Source organism: Anguilla rostrata, chromosome 9 (assembly GCF_018555375.3).
Source record: "Anguilla rostrata isolate EN2019 chromosome 9, ASM1855537v3, whole genome shotgun sequence".
NCBI lineage: Eukaryota > Metazoa > Chordata > Actinopteri > Anguilliformes > Anguillidae > Anguilla > Anguilla rostrata.
In genome coordinates this window covers 10,938,563-10,962,902 of record NC_057941.1, presented here as the reverse complement: position 1 = coordinate 10,962,902, position 24,340 = coordinate 10,938,563, and the positions used below count along the sequence as shown (strand labels likewise).

At 43.7% G+C, this 24,340-nt stretch overlaps 1 protein-coding gene across 1 annotated transcript; it reads left to right on the top strand.

The window, feature by feature from the left end:
* On the top strand, window positions 1-22,342 carry smarca1 (SWI/SNF related, matrix associated, actin dependent regulator of chromatin, subfamily a, member 1). The gene is made up of 24 exons (XM_064350356.1): window positions 1-172; window positions 1,367-1,456; window positions 4,392-4,558; window positions 5,594-5,694; window positions 7,208-7,308; window positions 7,815-7,994; window positions 9,370-9,525; window positions 9,664-9,795; window positions 10,347-10,415; window positions 10,636-10,745; window positions 11,337-11,563; window positions 12,069-12,190; window positions 12,317-12,469; window positions 12,584-12,716; window positions 13,344-13,492; window positions 13,604-13,732; window positions 15,635-15,745; window positions 15,842-15,955; window positions 18,368-18,490; window positions 19,058-19,190; window positions 19,961-20,079; window positions 20,250-20,462; window positions 21,083-21,193; window positions 21,719-22,342. Exons 1-24 carry the CDS (start codon window positions 116-118, stop codon window positions 21,785-21,787), a joined length of 3,069 nt encoding a protein of 1,022 aa, XP_064206426.1. The 5' UTR covers window positions 1-115; the 3' UTR covers window positions 21,788-22,342.
* Window positions 22,343-24,340: the final 1,998 nt, after the last annotated feature.

The window sequence follows — 24,340 nt, the reverse complement described above, 5'->3', positions numbered from 1 at the left end:
GAAGGGGGCGTATGCTAGCGATGTACAGTGTGGTAGTGACGTAGATATCTGTTTTAATCATTTTTAACTTAGTGTAATCAAAGTGATCCATGATAAAACAGTACATATTGACATAATGTCCGATGAAGAGGTCCCGTCCACCTCCCGGGAACCTGAACACGAATCGGAAGAGGTGAGGGACAAGTTTGCGCACTACGTTTTATAGACAGCCTCCCTGAAAAACTATTAGACGGTGTAGAAGTTTGGTCCTTTTTGTTCATTTGGGGAAATATGGCGGGAAGGAGGCTTGACACATCTGTATACAGATGTTACCCTACGTTTTAAAAAGCGAAAGTACATTGATCGCTTGTGTCGACAGAATCCTTTGACAAGTATTCCAAATTTAATTGTTCGCTTGTGCTTAGACGTACTGGCTGCGTGGAATTTAAGCAAAAAGTCGTTAGCCAGTGGTTATCGTTAGCTTTCAAGCTAACGCAGTCTCGACATCACGATTCAGGTTGCTGCAGGCATTCGCTAGCCAGTCAGTTTTAACCTCGCTAGCTAGCTGCTAGGTTGACATAACGGCGAGGTACTGTGCTAGAAAGACGTTTCAAGTTTAGCTTGCTAGCTAACTTACCTATGATAAATCTAACACGTGTTACAGTTAAGTCGGCAATTACGAAGGAGCTGTCATTAATTAAGCGAACGTTTGCATCATAGTCTGTCTGGCTAGCTAACATTATCTGAACGTATTGCACCAAGCGCGCATTCGTTCTGTACGTTAATTTGCCTTGGTATGTGAACGTTAGCGGTCTGTTTTGCTGTCTTCCATGACGTATTAGCCAATGTAATATCCTGTGCTGTTAAATCAACTTTCAGTATTTAAAATCCCGTATCAGGTCACCGAGCTATAGTTATCACCCCCTGAGTGGCTCGAACAAAACCAGATTATTTATTTACCTTAAAATAAGTCTTATGTTTTATGCATATGAACGTTATTAGAAATAAATAAATAATTACAAAAAAGCTACTTGCAGTGAACCAAAGCAGTTGGATACCAACTCACCTTAAGAAACCCCTAGCGTTAGCAGCTAACGGTAATGTTACATGTTTGCACATTTGAACATCGACGCACAGTACCTGAACAAATGTCAGTCAAACAAAAACCGAACAACGTACGACTATAGTAACGCTATCGCTTTTTAATTTAGTCACGAAGCAACCAGGAATTTTTTAAAAGCAAAGAATAATCCATCCTATTTTAGTAAATTGTTGTAAGATGGCAGCATTGAAAGACTTGATCATATTTATCCATTTCGGTCATAAGTTTGCAGCTGATGCATATATGGATGAGCAGTTTCAGTGGTTGACACTTGTTTGCATGCAGAAGGAGGATCTTCCGTTCGTGCTCAAGCCGCCCCCCAAGGCAGCAAACAAGGTGGAAGGAGAAGTCGACCCAGAGTATGAGGAAAAAAGGGTGAGCTATGTCTTCTATGTCTGAAATCAAAATTTAAGATTTATTTTTTTCTTTGTTTCACCACAAAGTGCACCCTTTTAATTAATATCTGTGCTACGCAATACTCTATTTTATAAAACGGGAATCTCACAATCTAGTTGGTTAAGAGCCACATTGTAATTAACCAATAACTCATGATGGGTGTGGTATATTGTGATTATGTAAGGTATGTTATGACTTTTAAAATTTTTTATTATGAGTTTTTATAAAACGGTCACCAAATATGATTTATATATATATATATATATATATATGTATATATATATATATATAACAGACACAATATAATTAAAAGTTTTTATTCATTTCATTACAAGAATATTTTACAAGAATGTAGTTCCTGCTGCTACTCCTTAACCGTGACTATATTTACAATACAGCACGGCCTCAAGCGCCTTATTGCTTTTTTAAAACAGTGGTAATATCATTAACATTATAGCCAAAAACAAATGGCACCAATTTTCAATATATACGATAATTTATTAATAAGATAATACAATAACGTTCTTCCGCCGAGCAATATGGTTTTATTACTGACTGGCTGCCAAGCAACACAACAACACAGTGGACATATTGTTAAAGAGTAATTGCACACACTGTTTCAGCCTGGCTCTGCCTACAGCACAATTCTGAAAAATGCATGGTTGGACTAGGTGTAGGCTGGGACGTTGGTGCAGTGTAGTCCTGCCACTTCACAGCAAGAAGGTCCTGGGTTGGAATCTTGGTCTGGGCCTTTCTGTGTGTTTGTTTGCACGTTCTCCCTGTGAAGGTACTCCCGTTTCCGCCTACAGTTTAAATGTTATGCTAATTGAAGGCTCTAAATTGCCCATAGGTATGAGTGTGTGAGTGAATGGTGTGTGCCCTGCGATGGATTGGCGACCTGTCCGGGTTGTGTTCTCTCCTCTCGCCTGGTGCATGCTGGGATGGGCTCCAACGTGCCCTGCGACCCTGCCCAGGAATAAGAGGGTATGGATAATGGATGGATTATTTGCATAAAGTATTCTATATGAAAATTATATGTACAGCATAGGCTCATGAAACTCAGATCAATCTATCAAACAAGGCAATGCAGATAAAATATCATCAAGATTCTGCAAATACGTGGCCTATTTCTTGTCTCAAATGCTTTCAGAAACACATTTTAGTGGACCGTTTAGGTGGAATATGAGAGTTTATGAACAGGCCTCCATGATTCTCCGGTTTGAGAATCATTGGGCTGAAACCAATCTAGCCAATTAGGTGCTGGCAGTGTTCCATCATGTTAAAAAGTAAACGGACGAATTTGTGGGCGGAAACAATTTTACAACTGGATATCTTGATTGACATCTATGTGACGTAGTATCTCCAAAGAGGTACTCTGATATGATAACTGGGGCGGGGCCAGAGTGGAATGTAGAGTTAGAGGGCAGTACCAAGATGTTTTTTTTAACCAGTTTTTTCAGATAAAAATATATTATTTCAGAAATGTTGAAATAACAGCTTGATTTAAACACATTTACAGCAAAAAAAAGTGATCTAGGGTGTAATTACCCTTTAACACAAGTTATATAGCATTCACTGCCTGCCTACACCCATGCGTTTCAGTGAGATATTGATTAGAGTAGCTATCTAGCTAACTTAGTAAAGCTACGTTAGATGGGTGGACTGCTTTCTATACAGTTAACGTAGCTTATTGGAAACTTTTAACGCGTCCGACATTTAACATGGAGCCTAACATTATCTTTTGTGTGGCGACTAAAAGCAGTGGAAAGATAGCTTAAGTAATATTAACTGAAGTTTAGCTAGCTAAAATGCTTACTCAGTTTTGCTAAGTTACGTGACTGCTGGATTTTACAGTAGTAACGTTACATTCAGTGCTGTAGTGGTAAATTTCAACAGCTTTGTTTATATTATCACTCCGCATCTGGGCAGTCATTCAAGTTAAAATAAACTTTTTTAAAAATCTGTAACGATCATCATCAGTCACAAAATGTGAATATTTGAGACTATCTGATGAATGCAGGTTTTGAAGTGAAAGAGATCATGTCTTTAAGCAAGCACAAATGCGAGTGCTCTCTCCAGTGCTATTGCCCACTGAAACTGGGGGACCGGACAAGGTGGAGCAGAATCCTCGCCACACCGAGCAATCTACCTCCTCCACCTAACAAAATGAATAGACTTACGCAGCGTGATTTTTTCACAGTTTTTTGGTGATTTCATGGTCAATGGCAATGTACAAATACTAAACATCAATAAGGCAGAAACTCTTGTTAGCTCACTAACGATAGCTTGCTAGCTAGCCAGTTTAGCAGAACAAAAGTGAGTTTATTAATGTTGATTGGCAACCACCTGGCACTATGTGGTACTAGTAGAAAACTACTTTCTTTTAAGTAATTCTTATAATGAAATTGTTAATAAAGAGAAGTATTTTTCCCGCTTTGAATCATGCCACTTACTAATAACAGTGATGGCATTTTCACTGACAGTGTCTTCATAAAACCGCAATGTGAATTCAGTGGAACTCAGTAGGTGAGGATTACCAGTAAGGAGTTTCAAGGGACCTTTCAGAGCACGGCTCATTGATGCTTCTTTGCTCCTGGTTTCCTCTGGCTCTGCACTGCCGGCTTGGTGATGTAATTTCTCGGCACAAAGTACGTTTTCTGAGGGCTTTGGTTTCGAGGGGCAGGTGTGGTGCGCATGCATTGTGTAAGCAGTGTTTTCTTTCGTTGCACTATAAACTCTTTGTGAAGAGGTGTGCATTTTAGAGACTTTGACAAGTCTTATATCTCCATACTCGGTTCCTAAGACCTCGTGTTATCCATCGTTTTTCCAGTAAGCAGTTTTCTAAAGAAGCCTTGCATTCTACAGCACACGTGCGTGGAAGCAACTGACCTCCTCTGTGTGTCTGAACCCTTAGAAAACGGATCGGGCGAACAGGTTTGAGTTTCTGCTGAAGCAGACGGAGCTGTTCGCCCACTTCATCCAGCCTGCGTCCCACAAGTCACCCACGTCTCCGCTGAAGGTCAAGCTGGGGCGCCCTCGCGTGAAGCAGAATGAGAAACAGAACCTTCTGTCCGTCGGAGAGTGAGTCTGCTTCAGGATCCGCCGCTTTACTTCCCTTCTCGCCTTTTACCTTTTCTGGCCCAGTTTGGAATGCCCAGTTGTACTCATCATCGGCGCTCGCTGCTGCAACTTCCTCTATCGATTTGGGAGAGCGCAGACAAGCACGTGCTCTCCTCCGGAAGTGTCAGCTGCCACTTCTAATACAAGTCAGGCTTGCACAGGCATAAGCTGGAGGAGGACGCTTTGTGCACAACTTGGCAAGCAGACATGCAGTCTCCAATTTGACCATGAGAGGGTGCTAGAGAGTGATGAGATGCTGGCATTCTGGCTGACTGAAAGCCTCCCATCTCTGGGTCGTGCTACAACCCATTTTATGTTGCCTTGCGCAGCTGTCAGCCACAGTCCTGGTTTAATATCAAACGGTGGGTGGCAGCTGACTCTGCCCAAGTCATTTTGAGACCATCAGACTGTCAGAAATGACTGACGAATAGTCAGTCCAATGAAGCTGCTACAGGATGCAGCATGGTGACAGGTGGCTCTGTCTTACGAAATGTGCTTATATAATAGTGTCAATGAAGTGCAACCTAATTGTAAGAGTTACATCCTCCCCAAAAGAGAATATTTAATATCTGAAAATTATTCTTTGAGATGGAGTGCCTCATTATTACATGCAGAGTATGCAAACAACATTTGAATAGAAATTCTCTGTTATGGGTTTGTAGCACAGCGTCTGATATGCTTTTACGTGTGTGGCTCTGTAGCTGTAATAGACTGACACCAGTCCCAGGCCTGGTCCTGGAGAGCAGTGTGGTCTGCTGGGTTCCCTAACTGTGGGTCATGGAGAGCTGCTGGTCCCCAGTCGCCTCATCTAGGCCCAGGTTTGGGACCCCAGCCGGCCCTGTGGCTCTCCGGGCCCAGGGAGGGCGACTGCGCTGTTGAACGGAAGCTGGCAGCAGTTTCAGTTAGTCAGTCAATGGCTGAAACTGCCGCGCATTAGAAGGGATGTTTGTGTTCCTGCTCTGTCTGTGTGGAATTACCATCCTTTCCCTCTTTCAGTAACCGCCACCGACGTACCGAGCAAGAGGAAGATGAGGAGCTGTTGTCTGAGAGCAGGAAGGCTGCTAATGTCCTGGTTCGATTCGAGGAGTCACCATCCTGTAAGATGTGTGTGTGTGTGTGTGTGTATGTGTGTGTACAAATATGTGTATACAGTGTATATATATGTGTGTGTACAATTATGTGTATACAGTGTATATATATGTGTGTGTGTGTCTGTGTGTGTGTGTGTGTGGGGGGGGTGGGGGGGGGGGGGGGGAGTTGCATACAGAAATTATGGAAACACTGCTTAAAGAAGTATAGTTTAGTACTCTTAAAACTTCTATCTGTGCTCATCATTTTGTTGTTGTTTCTCGAAGCCATTTTCGTCTATGAAAATGTATTTGACAGTGGTCTTCTTAATCGTGAGTGGTAAAAACATGTCACCGTCATCATTGGAAAAAAGTTTTCTTTGCATGAATATTATCATTTTATGTACAAAAATACTGGACCAAAATGTGTTCAAGCTTGATTATAAAAAAAGTGCATTTTCATGGTCACAAAATGCTTGTAGTGTGTAATTAATATTATAATCACTCGATATGCATTTTGTATTTTACATTTCATGGACGAAGTGCAAGGCACATTAAACATTTTGTGCACAAAATGTGAAACACGTTACACATTTTTTCCACAAAATGTGGTGTCCCACAGTAATTGGCTAACCCCCCGCCCATCAGGACCACAGTACCTACTTAAAACACAGGTGTATGCACGACACAGCGTGAGCAGATAATTGAAGAACTGCATTAAAATCACATGCACCTGTTCTCCTCTGTTTTTCTGTATTCTATTAAACATTTATGAAATGCGGGAGCATTACCCTCCCCTTTGAATAAACCTGATTTGTTGCATGAATGTAGAGCACTCTGACCGCCGAAGTGAGGCGAGCGTACCTATAGCAGTGTTGGGGACCACGTGCAGGCTGCGTGCGGAAGATTTCGCTCATTACCGCATTTGTGCTTACCTGCTCTCCTATATAAATAATATGTTTTCGAGTTTTAGTAATAAGCCCTGAAAAATGAATGGAAGCCACTCGTGCTCTCATGAATAAACGTAATGAGCACGTGTGTGCGCGGCATTATTCAATAAACCCCCGTCTGCAATTACAGCTTCTAACGGATCACCTTATTCAAGCTAATTAGGCTAAGAATGCAGACAGGGGTGCGCGGAACCAAGGGGGAGATCTGGAGAGCCGGGGAAGAGGGATTTTTTTCATCCTCTGCTCTCAAGCGTCGCAGTTTAAGAACCCCCCCCCCCGCACCCCCACACGGGTCTTTTTTTACACTTTGAAATGATGTGTTTATTTTGAGCCATCATTAGATAAACTTGTGCAGATGTTTGAGTCCTTTTTTTTTTTTTCGAGCAAGGGCACAGATAAGGTCTTTTATTCCTTCAGTAATTACCGTCTAGTGCAGCTGCCGTCGGCAGATGGTTTTTAATGGTGACGCACACCGGAGTAATTGCTGCCCATTTGCAGAACTCCGAGAACGGCTGAAAAGTGTTGTGCGCCGTTTTTTTGTAAATTAATGCGCTTTTATGTTTTTTTTTTTTTTTTTTTTTTTGCGTTTTCAGATGTGAAAAACGGAGCGCTGAGAGATTACCAAATTCGAGGGCTCAACTGGATGATCTCCCTGTACGAAAACGGCATTAATGGAATCCTCGCCGACGAAATGGTACGAGCGCAAAAAATGGGAAACGAGCCAAGGCTGAACCCAAAAACACTGCTTTTAGTGTTTTTAGTGTCTCGCTCTGGTTCCTGGTCCCAGCTCTCAGTGCCCACGCTCAGAGCCAGTGTGCGCGCTCCGTATGGCTCCTGTTCTTAGCGTCCACCCTGGGGTCGCGTGTGCAAGTTCTGTGAAGCACGTAAGGGGGGAAAATGGAAAGGCTTTCAGGGGCCCGGTCACTGGACAGGGCCCGAGAGAGTGCTGCCCTGTCCTGTAGGCAATGTAGGGCTTCGCGTCCTGCGAAAGGGCGCCTTGTTAGCTTATAACCACTGTTTGAAATAGCCCCCCCAACGATCACAATCTCACCGTAAAAAGTCTAATGTTTTCACAGTAAAATTTTGCTTTGGGACCCTGAAGTATGGGGGGAACCCTGCGTGTCAACAGTGCATATGGGCTTCCATTTTGTGCTTGCCGTGATCGGCCATGACGTGATCTGCACGCCTCACTTTTTGCAGGGTTTGGGGAAGACCCTTCAGACCATCGCCCTCCTGGGGTATCTGAAGCACTACCGGAACATTCCGGGGCCTCACATGGTCCTGGTCCCCAAGTCGACGCTGCACAACTGGATGAACGAGTTCAAGCGCTGGGTGCCGTCCCTCAAAGCCGTCTGTCTCATCGGAGATAAAGACGCCAGAGTAAGAATCCGTCCAGCCCCCCTTCTCCCATCTGCTCTCCTGTTTCGTTCATCTTTCCTCTCTGTCTGGTCTTTTCAACCACCGCCATTTGCTTTATAATTTGAACGTCTTTACATTCTATATGAATATAGCCGTTTATATACATGTTTCTGAATTTTATTTTGTCCTATAGTAATCTCAGTTGGTTGGCCATTAGAGCAGATATTGAAGATATTAATATTTAAGCGCATAAAGATCAAACAACAAGAACAAAAGGTGCATACTCCTAATTTGTGTTGATACTAATATAAAATACAATATTGTTAATAATGAAAACTTTATTTAATGGCTTTGTTCTAATCCACCATTTCGTTGTACTAATTAAATACTTAACTGAACTTTTTTGCTCCCGGGCGAGCTATGGCCCCTTCTAATTAGGAAAAAAAAATGCTTAAATAATGGTGCGAACTGAAAATGCAGATTTAAGGCGGTTTTTGGGCAGTTGTTAAAGGCACAAAAGCTCAGAAGTGTTAGGACCAGGGGGCAGATGGAACCTTGAAACATTGTCCTGGGGTTTATATGTTTTGTGGGTGAATTTGTAATGGCGCTGTCAAATGTAGCTGAAGAAAGACATTCCTCTTCACTCCTACTGTTCTGCTCCTAAATTATGACTCAGATATGCAGCTGAATGTTAAAAGGTGTAAAAAAAAAAAAAAGATATGCTTGCTGGTTTGACAGCAACAAAGAGGCTAATTGCACAGCGCTGGCTGCACCCGAACACCCTTTGCAATAGAAATTGGCCTTTATCTCTTCAGGATATTGCAGTAGTGCTCTCGGAGCTAACAATGCTAGAGCTAGTCCACTAGAAGCTTGGAGAAAGGCAAGTTCAAGAATGAAAGAGCTTATGAAATGCAAAGGCTAACAAATTATTGCATTCTATCTTAGCATCCAGTTGAGTGAAACTGATAAGAAATGGGCATTGTTGTGTAGGTCCTTTCCCCAATTCAGTGATGAGTTCCGACTTCCTTCTGTGCTCAATAGAGTGTCAGTTTGAGGTCACAGAACACTGGCCTCCAATCCATGCCGAAGAAAACAGCGGGAAACCGTTTTTGTGTATCGAGCATCCTTTTTGTGCAACACTCTACCCAGTGAAATTAAGGAGCATTCACTGTTTGTATTGCTCCATTGTTATTCTCTTGTTTTTAATTTGTTCTTAGTTTTTAGCTGGTCTTTTAGCCAGCTACAAATGTGTGAAGCCCTTTGAGACACTGTATGTGCAAAGGGACTGTATAAATGAATGAATAGACTTGAATTGAATCCGAAGCTGGTGTATTTTGCTTATGGTCTGGGAAGCGTTAAGTGTTCTGCTCCAGAGTAAATGTTCCGTCCTGCACAGGCAGCCTTTATCCGTGACGTCATGATGCCCGGCGAGTGGGACGTGTGCGTCACGTCTTACGAGATGGTCATCAGAGAGAAGTGCGTCTTCAAGAAGTTCAACTGGAGATACCTGGTCATAGACGAAGCTCACAGGATCAAAAACGAGAAGTCCAAGGTGAGAGCTTTAGACAATAAATTAGCTTTACGCTCATTTAAAAATCCAACACGGAGCTTTGCGTTTCGTTGACGCGGTCAAACGATGTTAATAATGAAATGCTAATGAAGCGTGTGAACGGTGCCTGTTTTTCCCCAGTTGTCTGAAATTGTCCGCGAGTTTAAGACCACCAACCGGCTCCTGCTGACAGGAACCCCGCTGCAGAACAATCTCCACGAGCTGTGGTCCCTGCTCAACTTCCTCCTGCCGGACGTCTTCAACTCCGCAAACGTAAGCTTCCGTCCTCACGGTGCTGTAGTTTTGTGTCGTTAAACTCACAGAAAAAAAAAAACTTATTTTAAAGTTGTTAGTAAGGTTTTTTTTTTTTTTAAAGAAAATATATTTAAAAAATAAAAAAATCTTCCTCCTGGCAGTTATAGCTGCATCCTTGTGATGTTTTGCGATTCCTGCGTCGGCCCTCCGGCGCTTTTGTCGAAGTTTCCGCTGTTCCTGTCGGGCTCCCCCGGTCCAGTGAGCCGCAGCCGTCTCCGGGGCGACGCTTTAGCCGAGCGGCGATCCGACGGCGAGCCCGGAGCTACGCGGCCCCCCTCCGGCCCCTCGACTGTCACGCGCTCGCAGCGAGGGCCTCGCGGCTCGGATTCAAACGCCGCGCGCCCAGACGCATTCCCCCCCCCCCCCGCGCTCCTCTCCGAGCGCCTAATCCGCGCTCCGAACCCGAGCCGTCGGCGCGCTTCTCCACAGTTCTGCTGCATTATAGATGAACGGCGTGCGTTTGTTTTTTTTGTTTTTTTAACGTTTTTTTGTTTTGTTTCCCCTCTCAGGACTTTGATTCGTGGTTCGACACAAACAACTGTCTGGGGGACCAGAAGCTGGTGGAGCGCCTGCACGCGGTACGTTCGGCGGGCCTGCCGTATCCCAGACACCCCGCGCGGGCGGGCGCCTCTTAACTATTAACCGCACTGCACTGACAGAAAGCCTTTTGATGAAAGGCGATGGGGAGAACACAAAACTTCTGAAATTGAGTGTATCGCCACATTAGCAAAACAAAAGTTTTGTCTGCGTGCTAAACCCTAAAAAGTGTTTGCTCATAGTTAGCGGCTTTTCTTCAAGGTGCTGAGGCCCTTTCTGCTCCGCCGCATTAAAGCCGACGTGGAGAAGAGCCTGCCGCCCAAAAAAGAGGTCAAGATATACCTGGGGCTCAGCAAAATGCAGCGAGAATGGTAAGTGGCCAGCGTCCTGCGTGTAACGCACGCAAAGGCGTTCAACAGATGGTCTTGTCCAGAGTGACTTACACAGCTTGCGTTTTTACATACCATACATTTATTCATCTGGAGATGTACTGAAGCAAGTTCAGGTTAAGTACCTTGCTCAAGGGTACAACGGAAACTGTCCAATTAATAATGAGGCCTACAATCTGAGTCACAAATCCGGTTTCCCAATAATTATACTGCACTGCCTCCACTGATAAAGACATATTGATTAGCATTGTTGCAAGCAATATTGAAACAAACCATATGCAGCTTACCAGTGGTGTATGACTCATGTTAGCCACAGTAAATTAACAGTGGTTACCTTGCCTACTGGCTAGTTGAATGAATCCCATTTTTCTGTCCTTGGGTGTTGTAAGACAGCAGTAAATTGTAGCCACATCTGTTTAGAATCTCTCCTTCCTGTCAGTGCAAAGCTCCGCACGAATGTAGCATTGTGAGCATTGTTGGGCTGAATGGCCTGTTCTCGTCATTATGTTATGTTATGAATGCAGCACAGTGACTAGTTTGTTCAAGTTTTCAGTTCTGTTTCATTGTGAATAGGTACACGAAGATACTGATGAAGGACATTGACATTCTCAACTCGGCTGGGAAGATGGACAAGATGCGGCTGCTGAACATCTTGATGCAGCTTCGGAAGTGCTGCAACCACCCGTATCTCTTCGATGGGGCGGAGCCTGGCCCCCCCTACACCACCGACACGCACCTGGTCACCAACAGTGGCAAAATGGTTGCCCTGGACAAACTGCTCCCCAAAGTCAAGGAGCAAGGTTGGGGAGATATCTAATCACTTTTTTACTTTCAGGTGACCTTCATATTCCTGTCCTCTCATAGGACCTGCTCGTTTACATTTTTGATTTCCACCTCACTTGGGAGTTTCCATAAATGGTCAAGTCCACAGTTCTTGTGTCATATTTGGTGTTACAGAGACAGCATTTGCTGAGAACTTCACTTCTGCTAAATGGAAATTCAGAAAAGTGTGTAAATTCCACAAGAATCCTAAGAATCTGAGAATAACACTGGAATAAACGCCTCAGATTTAAGCCTATCCATCTTTTTAAGTAAAATTTGTATCTTTGGGTCTATTATTCCGCTTTATATCAAGACTAAGATAGATTCTGTAATGGCTGTGCTTGTGATTCTGAGAATGCCTTTCCATTGTAACTGACGGTACTTTTGTGCTGACTGTTCTAAAGGTACTTCTTCTCAGTGGGCCCCTGTGACCCCATGTCCATGCTGCCCCACAGGAATTGTGTGTGTTTGCTGTGTCCGTAGGGTCCAGAGTGCTCATCTTCAGTCAGATGACCCGAGTCCTGGACATCTTGGAGGATTACTGCATGTGGAGAGGCTATGAGTACTGTCGTCTGGATGGGAACACCCCCCATGAAGCCAGAGAGGTGCGGAACTCCAGTCTGTCCTGGAAAGAATAACGATGGCCTCAGTTTACTGTATGTGCACTGGCTTTGAGATCTCATAAATCTCTCTAACCTGTTTGTTGCTTGTTTATTTTGAAAATTCAATAGCAAGCGATAGACACCTACAACGCTCCGAACAGCACCAAGTTCATCTTTATGCTGAGCACCCGAGCAGGAGGGCTCGGCATCAATCTGGCAACCGCCGACGTCGTCATCCTGTATGATTCTGACTGGAACCCGCAAGTAGACCTGCAGGCGATGGTTGGTATTACGGTTTGCATGCTAAGTGTATACGTTGTTAAGTCCTCCTCTGACAATCTAGCTTCATGTTTCTGATTTGCCGGATTTTGAAGTGCAGCCTCGTTTTTTTTACAGGATCGCGCCCACCGGATTGGCCAGAAGAAAACCGTACGCGTGTTTCGCCTAATCACCGACAACACGGTCGAAGAGAGGATTGTGGAGCGGGCCGAAATGAAACTGCGATTGGACTCCATCGTTATTCAGCAAGGTGAATAACGGCAGTGTGCTTTAATGGTTAGGAACCATGCTTATAAATAACTCAAAGGTTGCGGGTTCAATTCCTACCTGGGGTACTGCTGTTGAATCCTTGAGTACTTCAGGAACTTAACCTGAGTTAAAATCAGCAAATATCCAGACGTATAAAGGGATTGAGTGTAAAGAATGTAATTTGTGCAAATTGCTGAGGATAAGAGTATCTGCGAAATGCCAAAATGTGAGTGTAAGATTTTTCAGCACGGTCACCTCAGGCATTTAGAACCGTATTTCTGTCATGAACAGGCTGACGTTCTTTATGAAGCACAGATGCTGCTCAATACGAGCGCGGTAGAAGTCTCCTCATTTTTTGAACTGTAATTATGAAGCATTCATTTGTTTCGTACCAAAGCCCTTTATCTGCCAGCTGTAGTGACTAATTTATAACCAGCTTCACATAAATCCATGCAGAAGTGATCATCTGTCAGTCACCAGTTGCGTTCCGTCTTATGTATTGATACATGCCTATCTTGTGAGCGGTGGGTCGTGCTGTCTGAAGAAAAGGCCTGAGAGCCGTGTTGACGTTAGCACGTTAGCATTTCTCCGGCGCCGCCTCACCGAAAAACCCCCTAACCTCGTCCAGGGAGGCTGATTGACCAGCAGTCCAGCAAGCTCGCCAAGGACGAGATGCTGCAGATGATCCGCCATGGCGCCACGCACGTCTTCGCCTCCAAGGACAGCGAGCTGACGGACGAGGACATCAACACCATCCTGGAGAGGGGTGCGAAGAAGGTAAGGGGGATGGGGAGGGGGGAGCGGTCCTCTAGCGCACTTCTGGGACCGCCCCGCGGGGTCGAAGGCCGAACTCGGGGCCGAGCTCACCGGCAACGTTTCGCCCCGCAGACCGCCGAGATGAACGAACGGCTGCAGAAGCTGGGAGAAAGTTCCCTGAGGAACTTCACGGTGGACACCGGCACCGTGGAAACCAGCCTCTACAATTTTGAAGGCGAGGACTATAGGGAAAAGCAGAAGGTATGTCGGTTCATAGGCGTTCGTGACTGTTCGTGTTTCAGACAAGACGTTAAACTGGAGTGGGCCTAAGTTATAGAGCTGACCTTATAAACTGAAGATAGCTCAGGTGCTAGTCTGGTTGCCTGAATTGCTTCAGTAAATATCCAGATGAATAAATGGATAATATAAACATAGGCTGTGTGTCACTGTAGTTAATGGTGTCTGAAAAGCACATAAATAATCAAATGAAAACTTTGTGATCCTGACTCCACTGTCTTCCACTGCTGTACCCGTTGTTACAAAAAGTAGAGGATCCAAATTTGGCTTTTTAAACCCGGCCATTATGCTCCATGTGCTGATGTTTTTCTTGTTCAAAATGGCTGCTGTGCATTACCCATGCTAGCAAGATATGGTTAAGATGAGCCTTGAGACCCTTTAAAGGAATGAACGCCACCATAAAAATGTAACAGTGAAAGTATTCGGACAGTGACACCATTTTTGTTCACATTGCCTTTGAAATGAAACAATGAACCTGAATGAGGTTAAAGTACAGACTGTCATCTTTAATTGGAGGGTATTTACATCCATATCGGGTGCGCCGTGTAGGAATTACAGCCCATTTTATACCTTGTTCCCCCATTTTAGGCGACCAACAGTAATTGGACAGTTGGCTGCTCAGCTGTTTCTTGGCCAGCTATCTGTTGTTGCATCATTAGTTCATGCACGAGAAAGCTAACAAAAGGTCTAGAGGTGATTCTAGGTGCAGCATTTGCATTTAGAGTCTTGCTGTTGTCTCTCAACGTGAGGGTCAAATAAGTGTCAGTGCCAGTATAGCAGGTCATCATGAGACTGCAAAATCAGTATAAATCAATCAGAGACATTGCCAAAACACTGGGTGTGCAAAAGTCAGAAGGTAAATTATCAAGAAGCAAGAATGCATTGGTGAGCTCAGAAATAGCAAACAACCTGGTAGTCCACAGAACACCACTATTGTGAATTAGCGGAGAATATGGGATGTAGGCATAGCTGTTTCACAGACTACTATAAAGAAAAGGCTATACCAGGATAAGCTCTGGAGGTTCCCCACATGATGCAAACCACTGGTAAGGTTCAAGAACAGAATGGCCAGGTTACATTTTGCTAGAAAAATGCATTAAAAACTGTACAGTTCTGTACATGTCAGTCACCTGACCTGAATTCAACTGAACATGCGTTTCATTTGCTGAAGGCAAGACTGAAGGCAGATAGCCCCCAAAACCAATAGAAACTAAAGATGGCTGCAGTACAGGCCTGGCAGGGCATCGCCAGGGAAGATACTCGGCATCTGGTGATGTCTATGGGTTGCAGACTTCAGGCAGTCATCGAATGCAAAGGGTTCGTGACCAAGCACTATATATGATGACGACTTCATTAAGTTAATTTGTCCACTTACTTTTGGTCCACTAAAATGGGGGGACAGTGTAAAAAGGGCTGTAATTGCCTGATATGGATGCAAATATCCTCAAATAAAAGCTGACACTTTAAAATCTCCACTTTACCTCATATGCATTGTTTCATTTCAAATCCAATGTGTGGCTGGAGTACAAAGCCAAAGCAGCAAAAACTGTCACTGTCCAAATACTTATGGACTGTACTGTATTTTTGCAAATTCAAAATAGAGGAATCTGAGCTTGTTTAGTTTAATTGATACAAAGAATGCAAACACAATGTAAAATATTTATTTGGCCATTCAGTTGGTCCACCATGCATTCATATTTATGCGGATTTTGTATGTATTCGCTGTGTAATATTGTTTTGACAAGCTAATACCGATCAGTGCTGTGTGCGACCATTTTGTATTCTGTCAGTATCTTAGCGAGGCTCGGAGTGAGTTGTGCTTTCTGTTTGTGTGAGAAACTTTGTCTCAGTTGTCCTGACTTTCAGCTCAGCATGATGGAATGGATCGAGCCTCCCAAAAGGGAGAGGAAAGCCAATTACGCGGTGGACGCGTATTTCAGAGAAGCCCTGCGAGTCAGCGAGCCCAGGGCTCCTAAGGTACGGCTCGTTCATAAATAAATCATGCGCTGGCCGCGTTGCGGCCGCACGCCGGGAGAGGAACGTGTCCGCACCTCTCTGTCTGAATTCAATTAGGCGCCGCGTCCCCCGAAGCAGCCCAACATCCAGGACTTCCAGTTCTTCCCCCCGCGCCTGTTCGAGCTGCTGGAAATGGAGATCCTGCACTACAGGAAGACCATTGGCTACAAGGTAAGCGCTCCCACCCCAGACCGGGGTGCTTGTGTTTTCACTTCCTGGAGACCTGCCGTCCTGTAGGCTTTCACTTCAACTGTAATTAGGCACACCTGGTTCTACTAATTAGCTGCTCAAATAGTTCTCTAACTGCAGAATGAGGTGTGCTTTTTTAGGGTTGGACTACCCATTGGCTTCATTGGGCATGTTATAAAGGCACTGTCCCCTGTACTCTGTGAGGAAGGCATGTAGGAGCGTAGCTGTTGCTTGGGGCAGGCTTTTCCCTCTAGACTTAACTTATGCTCTATGAGAGGACATTTCTTTCGTTTTGTGGGAAGATCTCCCCCTACTGGCCCACCTACACCACTTCCAGTAGCAACTTTTTCTGGTCTCCCGTCTGAGTGTTAAACAAACGCACAGCTGCTCAGCTTGTGCCGTTCAGCAGAAGCAGGGTACAAGTTGGGTATGGCTGTTCGCCACTGGCAGCAACAGTCCCAGTGGTCTTTTTATTTATTGGAAATGGACTGCCTGAAGATATGACTCGAGTCCTGTTGTGGTGCATTTCTTCACCGATCTGGATGGTGGCTCTACCAGACACCATGCCACAATTTTTTTTTTTTTACACTAAGTATGTCACAGCTGTAATAGCTTTCACTCCTAAATGCTACCAGGCTGCAGTGACTAGCTCGTAATCCAAGAAGACACTGAAAATTCTGCGTAGGCTTTGAAACCATGTCTCCTAGCAGATATGTATATCTTTCTATTTATTTACCTGTGTGATAAATTGCAGAAACCAAAGGATCATTATCTTCTTGACCTTAACTAATTTATAACCCAGCACAGAGGATCATTTTAGAATCATTAGTGTCAGCATCCCCGGTGCAGCTAACAGGGTTTACGTATGCATTACTGAATGGTCCCTGACAACACTGACAACAAATCAGTGAAAGTGATGCTTTTAAAGACCCCGTGCAATCAAAATCATTATAATAGTTATAAATAACCGAAGGTAATAAATGCCACTAAGCTCTTACAATTCTGAGATACTGAATTAGTTTTATGTATGAAAGCAAAAATGAGTCATATTATACTTCCCACTGCTGAAGGGCTGAGTTGTTGAATAGACTGTGATGTCATCAACCAAACTGGCGTAAAATGTTATTTTCACCAATCACTGGTGATTGGCAACCAGCTCATTGTACAAATACATTAATATGCCTGCTTGCCACTCTACCAGGACGGACTGTTCCATAGGGAATGTATGGGTATCATGGGTTATTGTACAAGTGGCTCTGTGGGAATTTTAGAATCTAAGTAATGTAAAATGAGGTTCGCAGCGAAGAACACATAATTACTCTGATTTGGAAGAAGGCCTGATGACAAGCTGAGTTGCCTGGTGTCTAAAAACGTGCACATTTTGGAAACAGAAGTTCAGCTTTAGTTATTATGGAAACTGGTGTGACAGGGAGAGAGTTGGTTCGCAAAACATTGTTTTCTCAACTGCTTAAATGCGGAAAATGTCAAGACTGTTCCATTTACGGCTGTGTATGGGTATATGCTAGGTTTCTCAACCAAATGCATGTGTATATCTGGCCACTAATCAGGGAAACAGTTTGTGATATCCTCTACCAGAGGCATTGCTAGACTTGAAGCTCCGCTGGAGCACAGGTCCCAGCACTCACATCCCTGAAAATCAAGTTTATATCTATGCAAAAAATAACAACAGTGACAGCATCTTCATTCGGGATGCAATTACTTGTGCAGGGAACTGTAGGCTTATGTCAGCGGTACAAAAACATGAATACTCCTTATACTTATCTTTAAAAAATGTGTTTTGTTCGGAAAAAAAAAACATTTAGGTGCAGTCGACTCTGCCAAAGTAAGCTTATGAAAATGGCCCCTGTTTCCAGTACGCCTGTTTCCTGCTCGTTTCTTTATGTGCGATAGTTTGAGGTAAAATCTGACCATTTTAAAGTCTCAAAGCGATATTGCTGGGCCTTCCCTCTGGCAATGCTGCCTAGCGTTGATACCAGTCGTGCAGCAGCTTATTAAAAAATTAAGTATCAGCTCTGAGCTAGCCAGGCTGTTTTGTGTTTCTGCCATACTAATTCAGTTTTACAACTGCACAGGAAGTAGCAATGATGCCATCTCTTCTAGGCACATCGGTACTTGGTGTGTCCCAGTAAAAGTGATACAGCAACACCTCGGTCGGTTATACCGTAGGGAACTGAAAGGTTTTTGCCGGTACGTGGGGAAGGTTTACTAACATAACTTGCCTGATCTTGGAAGTTTAGCTGCCTCGCATAGTAAATGACCTTGCGTTCTGTTGCTAAAAAGCGCGCGCACCATCAGTACGTCACTCTGTTGCTGTTTACAAACTCCGACGGTGTCCGCAGCTTGCTGAGTGATAGCTGTGTGCCGTCTGGGCAGGTTCCCCGGACCCCCGACATCCCCAACGCGGCGCAGGTGCAGAAGGAGGAGCAGAGGAAGATCGACGAGGCGGAGCCCCTCTCTCCCGAAGAGACGGAGGAGAAGGAGAAGCTCCTCACACAGGCAGGCTCCCCTCAAACGCCCCAGCGCAAAAAGCCCACACCCAGAGAAAGTGTTCTAGTTGGCCCGCGCGCTTCCCTCGAATCGTGGAGGGGGAAGAGGGGGTATTTTTCAGAATGTTCCGGAAGACTCGCACGCTTAGTACCTTCACGCGGGGAGGATCTGCTTATCGCACGCCTACACTGGCTCGGTCTTTCCTAGAGCGACACGAGATGCCGCTCGCGAGCGTCGTGACGGCAGGCGTTTCATTGATTTCATATGCAGCTCACTTTTTACAGAGACACTGTCACAAAAACCCTTTCACAGGAAAATGAGAAAACAGAAAATCGGAAAGACAGAACCTGAACCCCCAAAAAGCACCGAGTGAGGAAACGTACAGCATTAATACATGCCCTGGCTTAATGCCAGTCATTTTTGACACTTATTTGCCAAATCTTTTTTTTTAAATTTATTTTCAGTTTATAGAGATTTTTTTTACAAGGTGTTTTATAACTTTGTAAAACTAGGGCAAAAAATACAATGTGTTTCATTGGCATTTAAAAAATAAAGTCTCCCTCTTATTTATTGCAGGGGTTCACAAGCTGGAACAAGCGTGACTTCAATCAGTTCATAAAAGCCAATGAGAAATACGGGCGGGACGACATCGACAACATCGCCCGCGAAGTGGAAGGGAAGAGCCCGGAAGAAGTCATAGAATATTCCGGTAGGGTGTGACTCCCGAGATTACACATCACCGCCACGTATTTATTCAGCTCACTCTACTGATCATGTACATTTGTATTATTCATGGCGGAACAGAATTCATATGAAGTGAAAAATAAAAATAAACATTTGTATATATTACCGTATTATATCCAGCGTGATGCAGTTTCTCTGTGTTTTAAAGCTGTTTTCCTGGGAGACATAGAAACAGTGTGATGCAGGTTCTCTGTGTTTTAAAGCTGTTTCCTGGGAGACGTGGAGACAGTATGATGCAGGTTCTCTGTGTTTTAAAGCTGTTTCCCTGGAGACAGTGTGATGCAGGTTCTCTGTGTTTTAAAGCTGTTTCCCTGGAGACATGGAGACAGTGTGATGCAGGTTCTCTGTGTTTTAAAGCTGTTTCCTGGGAGACGTGGAGACAGTGTGATGCAGTTTCTCTATGTTTTAAAGCTGTTTCCTGGAGACATGGAGACAGTGTGATGCAGGTTCTCTGTGTTTTAAAGCTGTTTTCCTGGGAGACATGGAGACAGTGTGATGCAGGTTCTCTGTGTTTTAAAGCTGTTTCCCTGGAGACATGGAGACAGTGTGATGCAGGTTCTCTGTGTTTTAAAGCTGTTTCCTGGGAGACATGGAGACAGTGTGATGCAGGTTCTCTGTGTTTTAAAGCTGTTTCCTGGGAGACGTGGAGACAGTGTGATGCAGGTTCTCTGTGTTTTAAAGCTGTTTCCCTGGAGACATGGAGACAGTGTGATGCAGGTTCTCTGTGTTTTAAAGCTGTTTTCTGGGAGAGGTGCAATGAGCTCCAGGACATTGAGAAGATCATGGCTCAGATTGAGCGCGGTGAAGCTCGAATCCAGAGGAGAATCAGCATCAAGAAAGCTCTGGACGTCAAGGTACTGAATCGTTCAATCATTCCAGATTTTCAGAGCTAACGATTGGCTGGTTTACAAATTTGTTGGCCGGTTTCCAGTTCACAAATGAACGTGCGCATTTTGTTTCAAACTCATTATTCCGACTCAAACATTGTTTCAAAGCCAACGTTTTTGTTGCGTCGCTGTTCCAGATCGCACGTTACAAGGCCCCGTTTCACCAGCTGCGAATACAGTACGGCACCAGCAAAGGGAAGAACTACACCGAGGAGGAGGACCGCTTCCTGATCTGCATGCTGCACAAGATGGGCTTCGACAAGGAGAACGTGTACGAGGAGCTGCGCCAGTGCGTGCGGAACGCGCCCCAGTTCCGCTTCGACTGGTTCATAAAGTCCCGCACTGCCATGGTACGCCGAACGCTGGCAAACCCCCCCCGTTAAATAGTGTTTATCGTAACTGCGTGGGACGATATTTTACACAACGGTCTCCACTTTTTTTCCCTTCCGCATTATGCATGCTGCTTATTTGCGAGAGGAAAGAGTAATCCTTTCCATAAATCATTTCCTTTTTCGCCCCGCAAACAAATTTGGTTCCGTTTTGAAAATAACCACAGCAGAGAGTTATGGGAGATAATGAACGCAGTTATGAGCCCGTCAAGGTGCATTTATAAACATAATGGCCCGCGTCATTTTATTTTACACCGGCCGGGCGTTCTGCTTAGTCCAAACGCACGTCTCATTTATTAAAATCTATAATTGTTGTGATTCCAGAGTGTTTACTACGCACTATATCATCTTCAAGTTGAGGTTCAAGTTTTATGTGATTTGCGCTCTGTTTAAATAGCTAAAATAAACAAGTATTTTAATTTTGTTAATGGAGTATGGAATATTAGTCAGGCAATTTGAACTGTTTATGAACACAAGAGGAAAAACTGCTGAAAACGCAAAATATATGATAAATAGGAGTGTCGTAGAAAACCTGACCCCGTCGCCCGAATGCTGTTCGTCTTCCTTCGGCTTCTGTTCAGGAGCTTCAGAGACGCTGCAACACGCTCATCTCGCTGATCGAGAAGGAGAACATGGAGATCGAGGAGAAGGAGCGCGCCGAGAAAAAGAAGAGGGCCCCAAAATCTCAAACGGTAATGAAGTATATTAGACCCCGAAACTGATTTACATATATCTCCTCTCTCATTATTATTATAGGCTTGTTAGGGATGTGATTTAAATGTATTTGGGATCTTTTCTTATTCTCAGTTTACACAGATAATTTACATTAGTGTTACATGATGTTGCCTCTGAACACACTGGTCTGGGAATGTAGTTAGTTGGGTGTGGTACCGCTGCTCTTATTAATCATAAATAATTATAAAAGGTGAATGGACTTGGTTCTCCCACATTGCGAGTCCCTCTAGGTCAGAGCGCCTGCTAAATCAATGAATTGTAATGTAATTTAGTAAACAAGTAGTTTTGTTCCCAAATTCTGTCCATTGCACAGTAGACCGTGTTAAATTACAGAGTACAAATGGTCCCAGTTGGACTCGTGTGTACTCTGTTGAAGTTAAATTAGCACCGGACGTTTCGCTGTGTGCAAACTGCAGTGGGAGTGGCTGAGATCCGCCCGTCACATGACGCGCGACGTCTTTTCGCCCCGCCCCTTTCCCCAGGTGCAGAAAAGGAAGGCGGACGCCTCTGCGGAGTCGGCGGGACGCAAGGACAAGAAAGTGAAGACCTGAAGGGGGTCCCCTGCTCCGCGTTACCATCACCAGTCAAACGACCAGCTTTCATGCCAAATGCGTTACGTTTCAGTATAGACCCGTGGTGCGAATTGTGGTGGAAATGAGTTGCTACTTATGATTCTAACTCCATTTTATAATACTTTGGTTGCAATTGTTCGATGCACTTTGAAACTTTATAATTAGTGTCCGTTGAATGGTTTTTATTGTCCCATGTCCTGTTAGGGTTAGCATGCTAAGACGAGGGCCTTTGTATGCCTGTGTTTTTACTCTTTTTTGACATATCAGAAATGGCTTGGAAGCTATATGCTAGAGGAATTATGTTTTGGGGCAGAGGGGGTGGGGTGGTTTTGGATTTATCAGTTGTCCTTTGATTGTTATGTATATAGCCCATTGCTTTGCACATACCTTTAGCACTTTCCTTTACTTAAAAAAGTGCATTTTACTGATGCAGTCCAGCTATTTTCCATATATATATTTTAAACTCTCAAATGTGGTTTAGTGTTTCATTTGTTGTAATGATCAGTTCAGTATTATTAAACAAATATAAAAGTTTGTGGTGTTCTCACAGTGTTCGTCTGTTCCTTTGAGAAGACATCTGGATAAGCATTTGATAACATTTCCAGCACGCTTTACCTGCTTTCTGTAGATTTAACAGCAGTACTTTGGAGCGCCTCTATAAAGTGTTGCTTACTGTTAGCTGTGAGTAAACATCATCGTAGCTCTTTTATAATCTAACTTGTTTGCTGTAAATCTAGGTCTTCAGCAGCACGACAAATAAAATTATTTGCCCAAATATTTCGAGCCAACCATTGATCGTATTCAGTCGAAAAAGATTGTAATCAGTCACTCACAGATATTGCACAAATAAAAAAAACAGCATTATATTCCGTACCCAGTTGATTTGCAGTGTTTCTCTTCTGTTAGATTTATTTTTGGTTTGCTTTTTTTTATCTGCAAAAGAAATGCGGCATTGCCTATCACATGTCTTATTGACACTTGAACTTGGTCACTGATGCAGGCTTCTTTTGTTAGTTGTCGGTCACACTGACTGGGAAAAATGGCTGTTAAAACCAAAGTTAACATTTATTGAATAAAGTTATCTGATTATAATGTATTTTGAATGTTAATAGAAGTTAACACAAGTCAGTTTGTAGCAGAGTCCTGAAAAAACCCAAATAATTGTATGGTTTTTTTAGGGTTGCAAATGCTAAATTTAGTTGTGTTCTGTAAAGTTAATGCATTACACGCAACCAATGTAGAGCTTTTCTGAGCTGCCTCGGAACAGGGTGTACTGTAACAAAGACTGTTCCGGTGTTATTTGTCCTTCAGATAATAACAGTCGGCTTTTGTTTACATTCATCGTGTAATGAGAACGTGTGTCCACAAGGGGGCATTTGAATACTGCTGTGAGGAAATGCCGGATCCACTTGCCCCGCTGCCGTCTTCGTTCGGTGGTAAGCTGACGAGCTCTTCCAGTTATGCTTTTGTCTTGTAATCAGAAGCGACACACATTGTACACACACACATATAAAGGCAAATCCTGTGTCTTGCTGCAACAATGTGCAGGCTTACTCGTGCCAGACGAGGCTGGCATCTATTATAGCTTAATGCTCAGTTCGTGATGAGTGAAAATGAAAATTACAACAAAAAATATATATGTTTTGAGGGAAGATTGTCACCTTGTCAGCAGGATGTGAAATTCAATATGCTTGGCCGTTCTTTCAGTGTTTGTGCCTGTGGTATTTCTGCTTTCATTTTTTTAAATGTATGCGAATGACATACATACGTGTTCATTGCAGCAATCAGGTTTTCACTAACAATTACTTTTATACACCAGGATTTCGGTTTTGTGCCCAGCATGGGAATAATACGTATCTAGATTCATTTTGCTTCACTTTATCAAAAGGGGAAAATGTAAAGACAGGGCTGGAGGCCACCTTTATGGAAATTGCTGCGAGCATCATTAAAGTTGCGATGTCATCTGGTTTGTTACACCTTCAGAAATTCCCGTAGACGTGCGCCGTTTGATCAGTTCTGAATCAGTGGTTCCACAAAGGAAGCAAGGTTACTGAACGACCATGAACAAGGGTAACATGACGTTCTTTGATGCGGTTTCAGCAGAATGCAATTGATGCGAATTCAAAATGACAAAAAAAAATTTCAACACAAAAACATCTATTTGGGGGGGAATTTTGTTTTTTAGATAAATGATTTGAGCCGTTATAATAATGAGACATATGCCTCAACGTGCTTTTCCAGCATTAACAGTCTTGATTTACAGTTAATGTGTTAAACAAGCCTTCCAATACCCTAACCAGAAAATCCTGGGTGAATTGAAATCTAATAAAAGAGCACCTCCAAAACTAAACAGAGAGCTGTGCGACTTTATTGGCTTCATAAAACTCCTGCCCCACACTGTTGTCGAACAATGGACTATCTATAATTAAGAAATAATGAGGCCCACAGAGATTGCTATCAACTGACATGTAAAAAATGGGAGGCGTCCTGAGTTATGGCAGACATTTGCCTGTCTGCTTTGCTATGCATGTC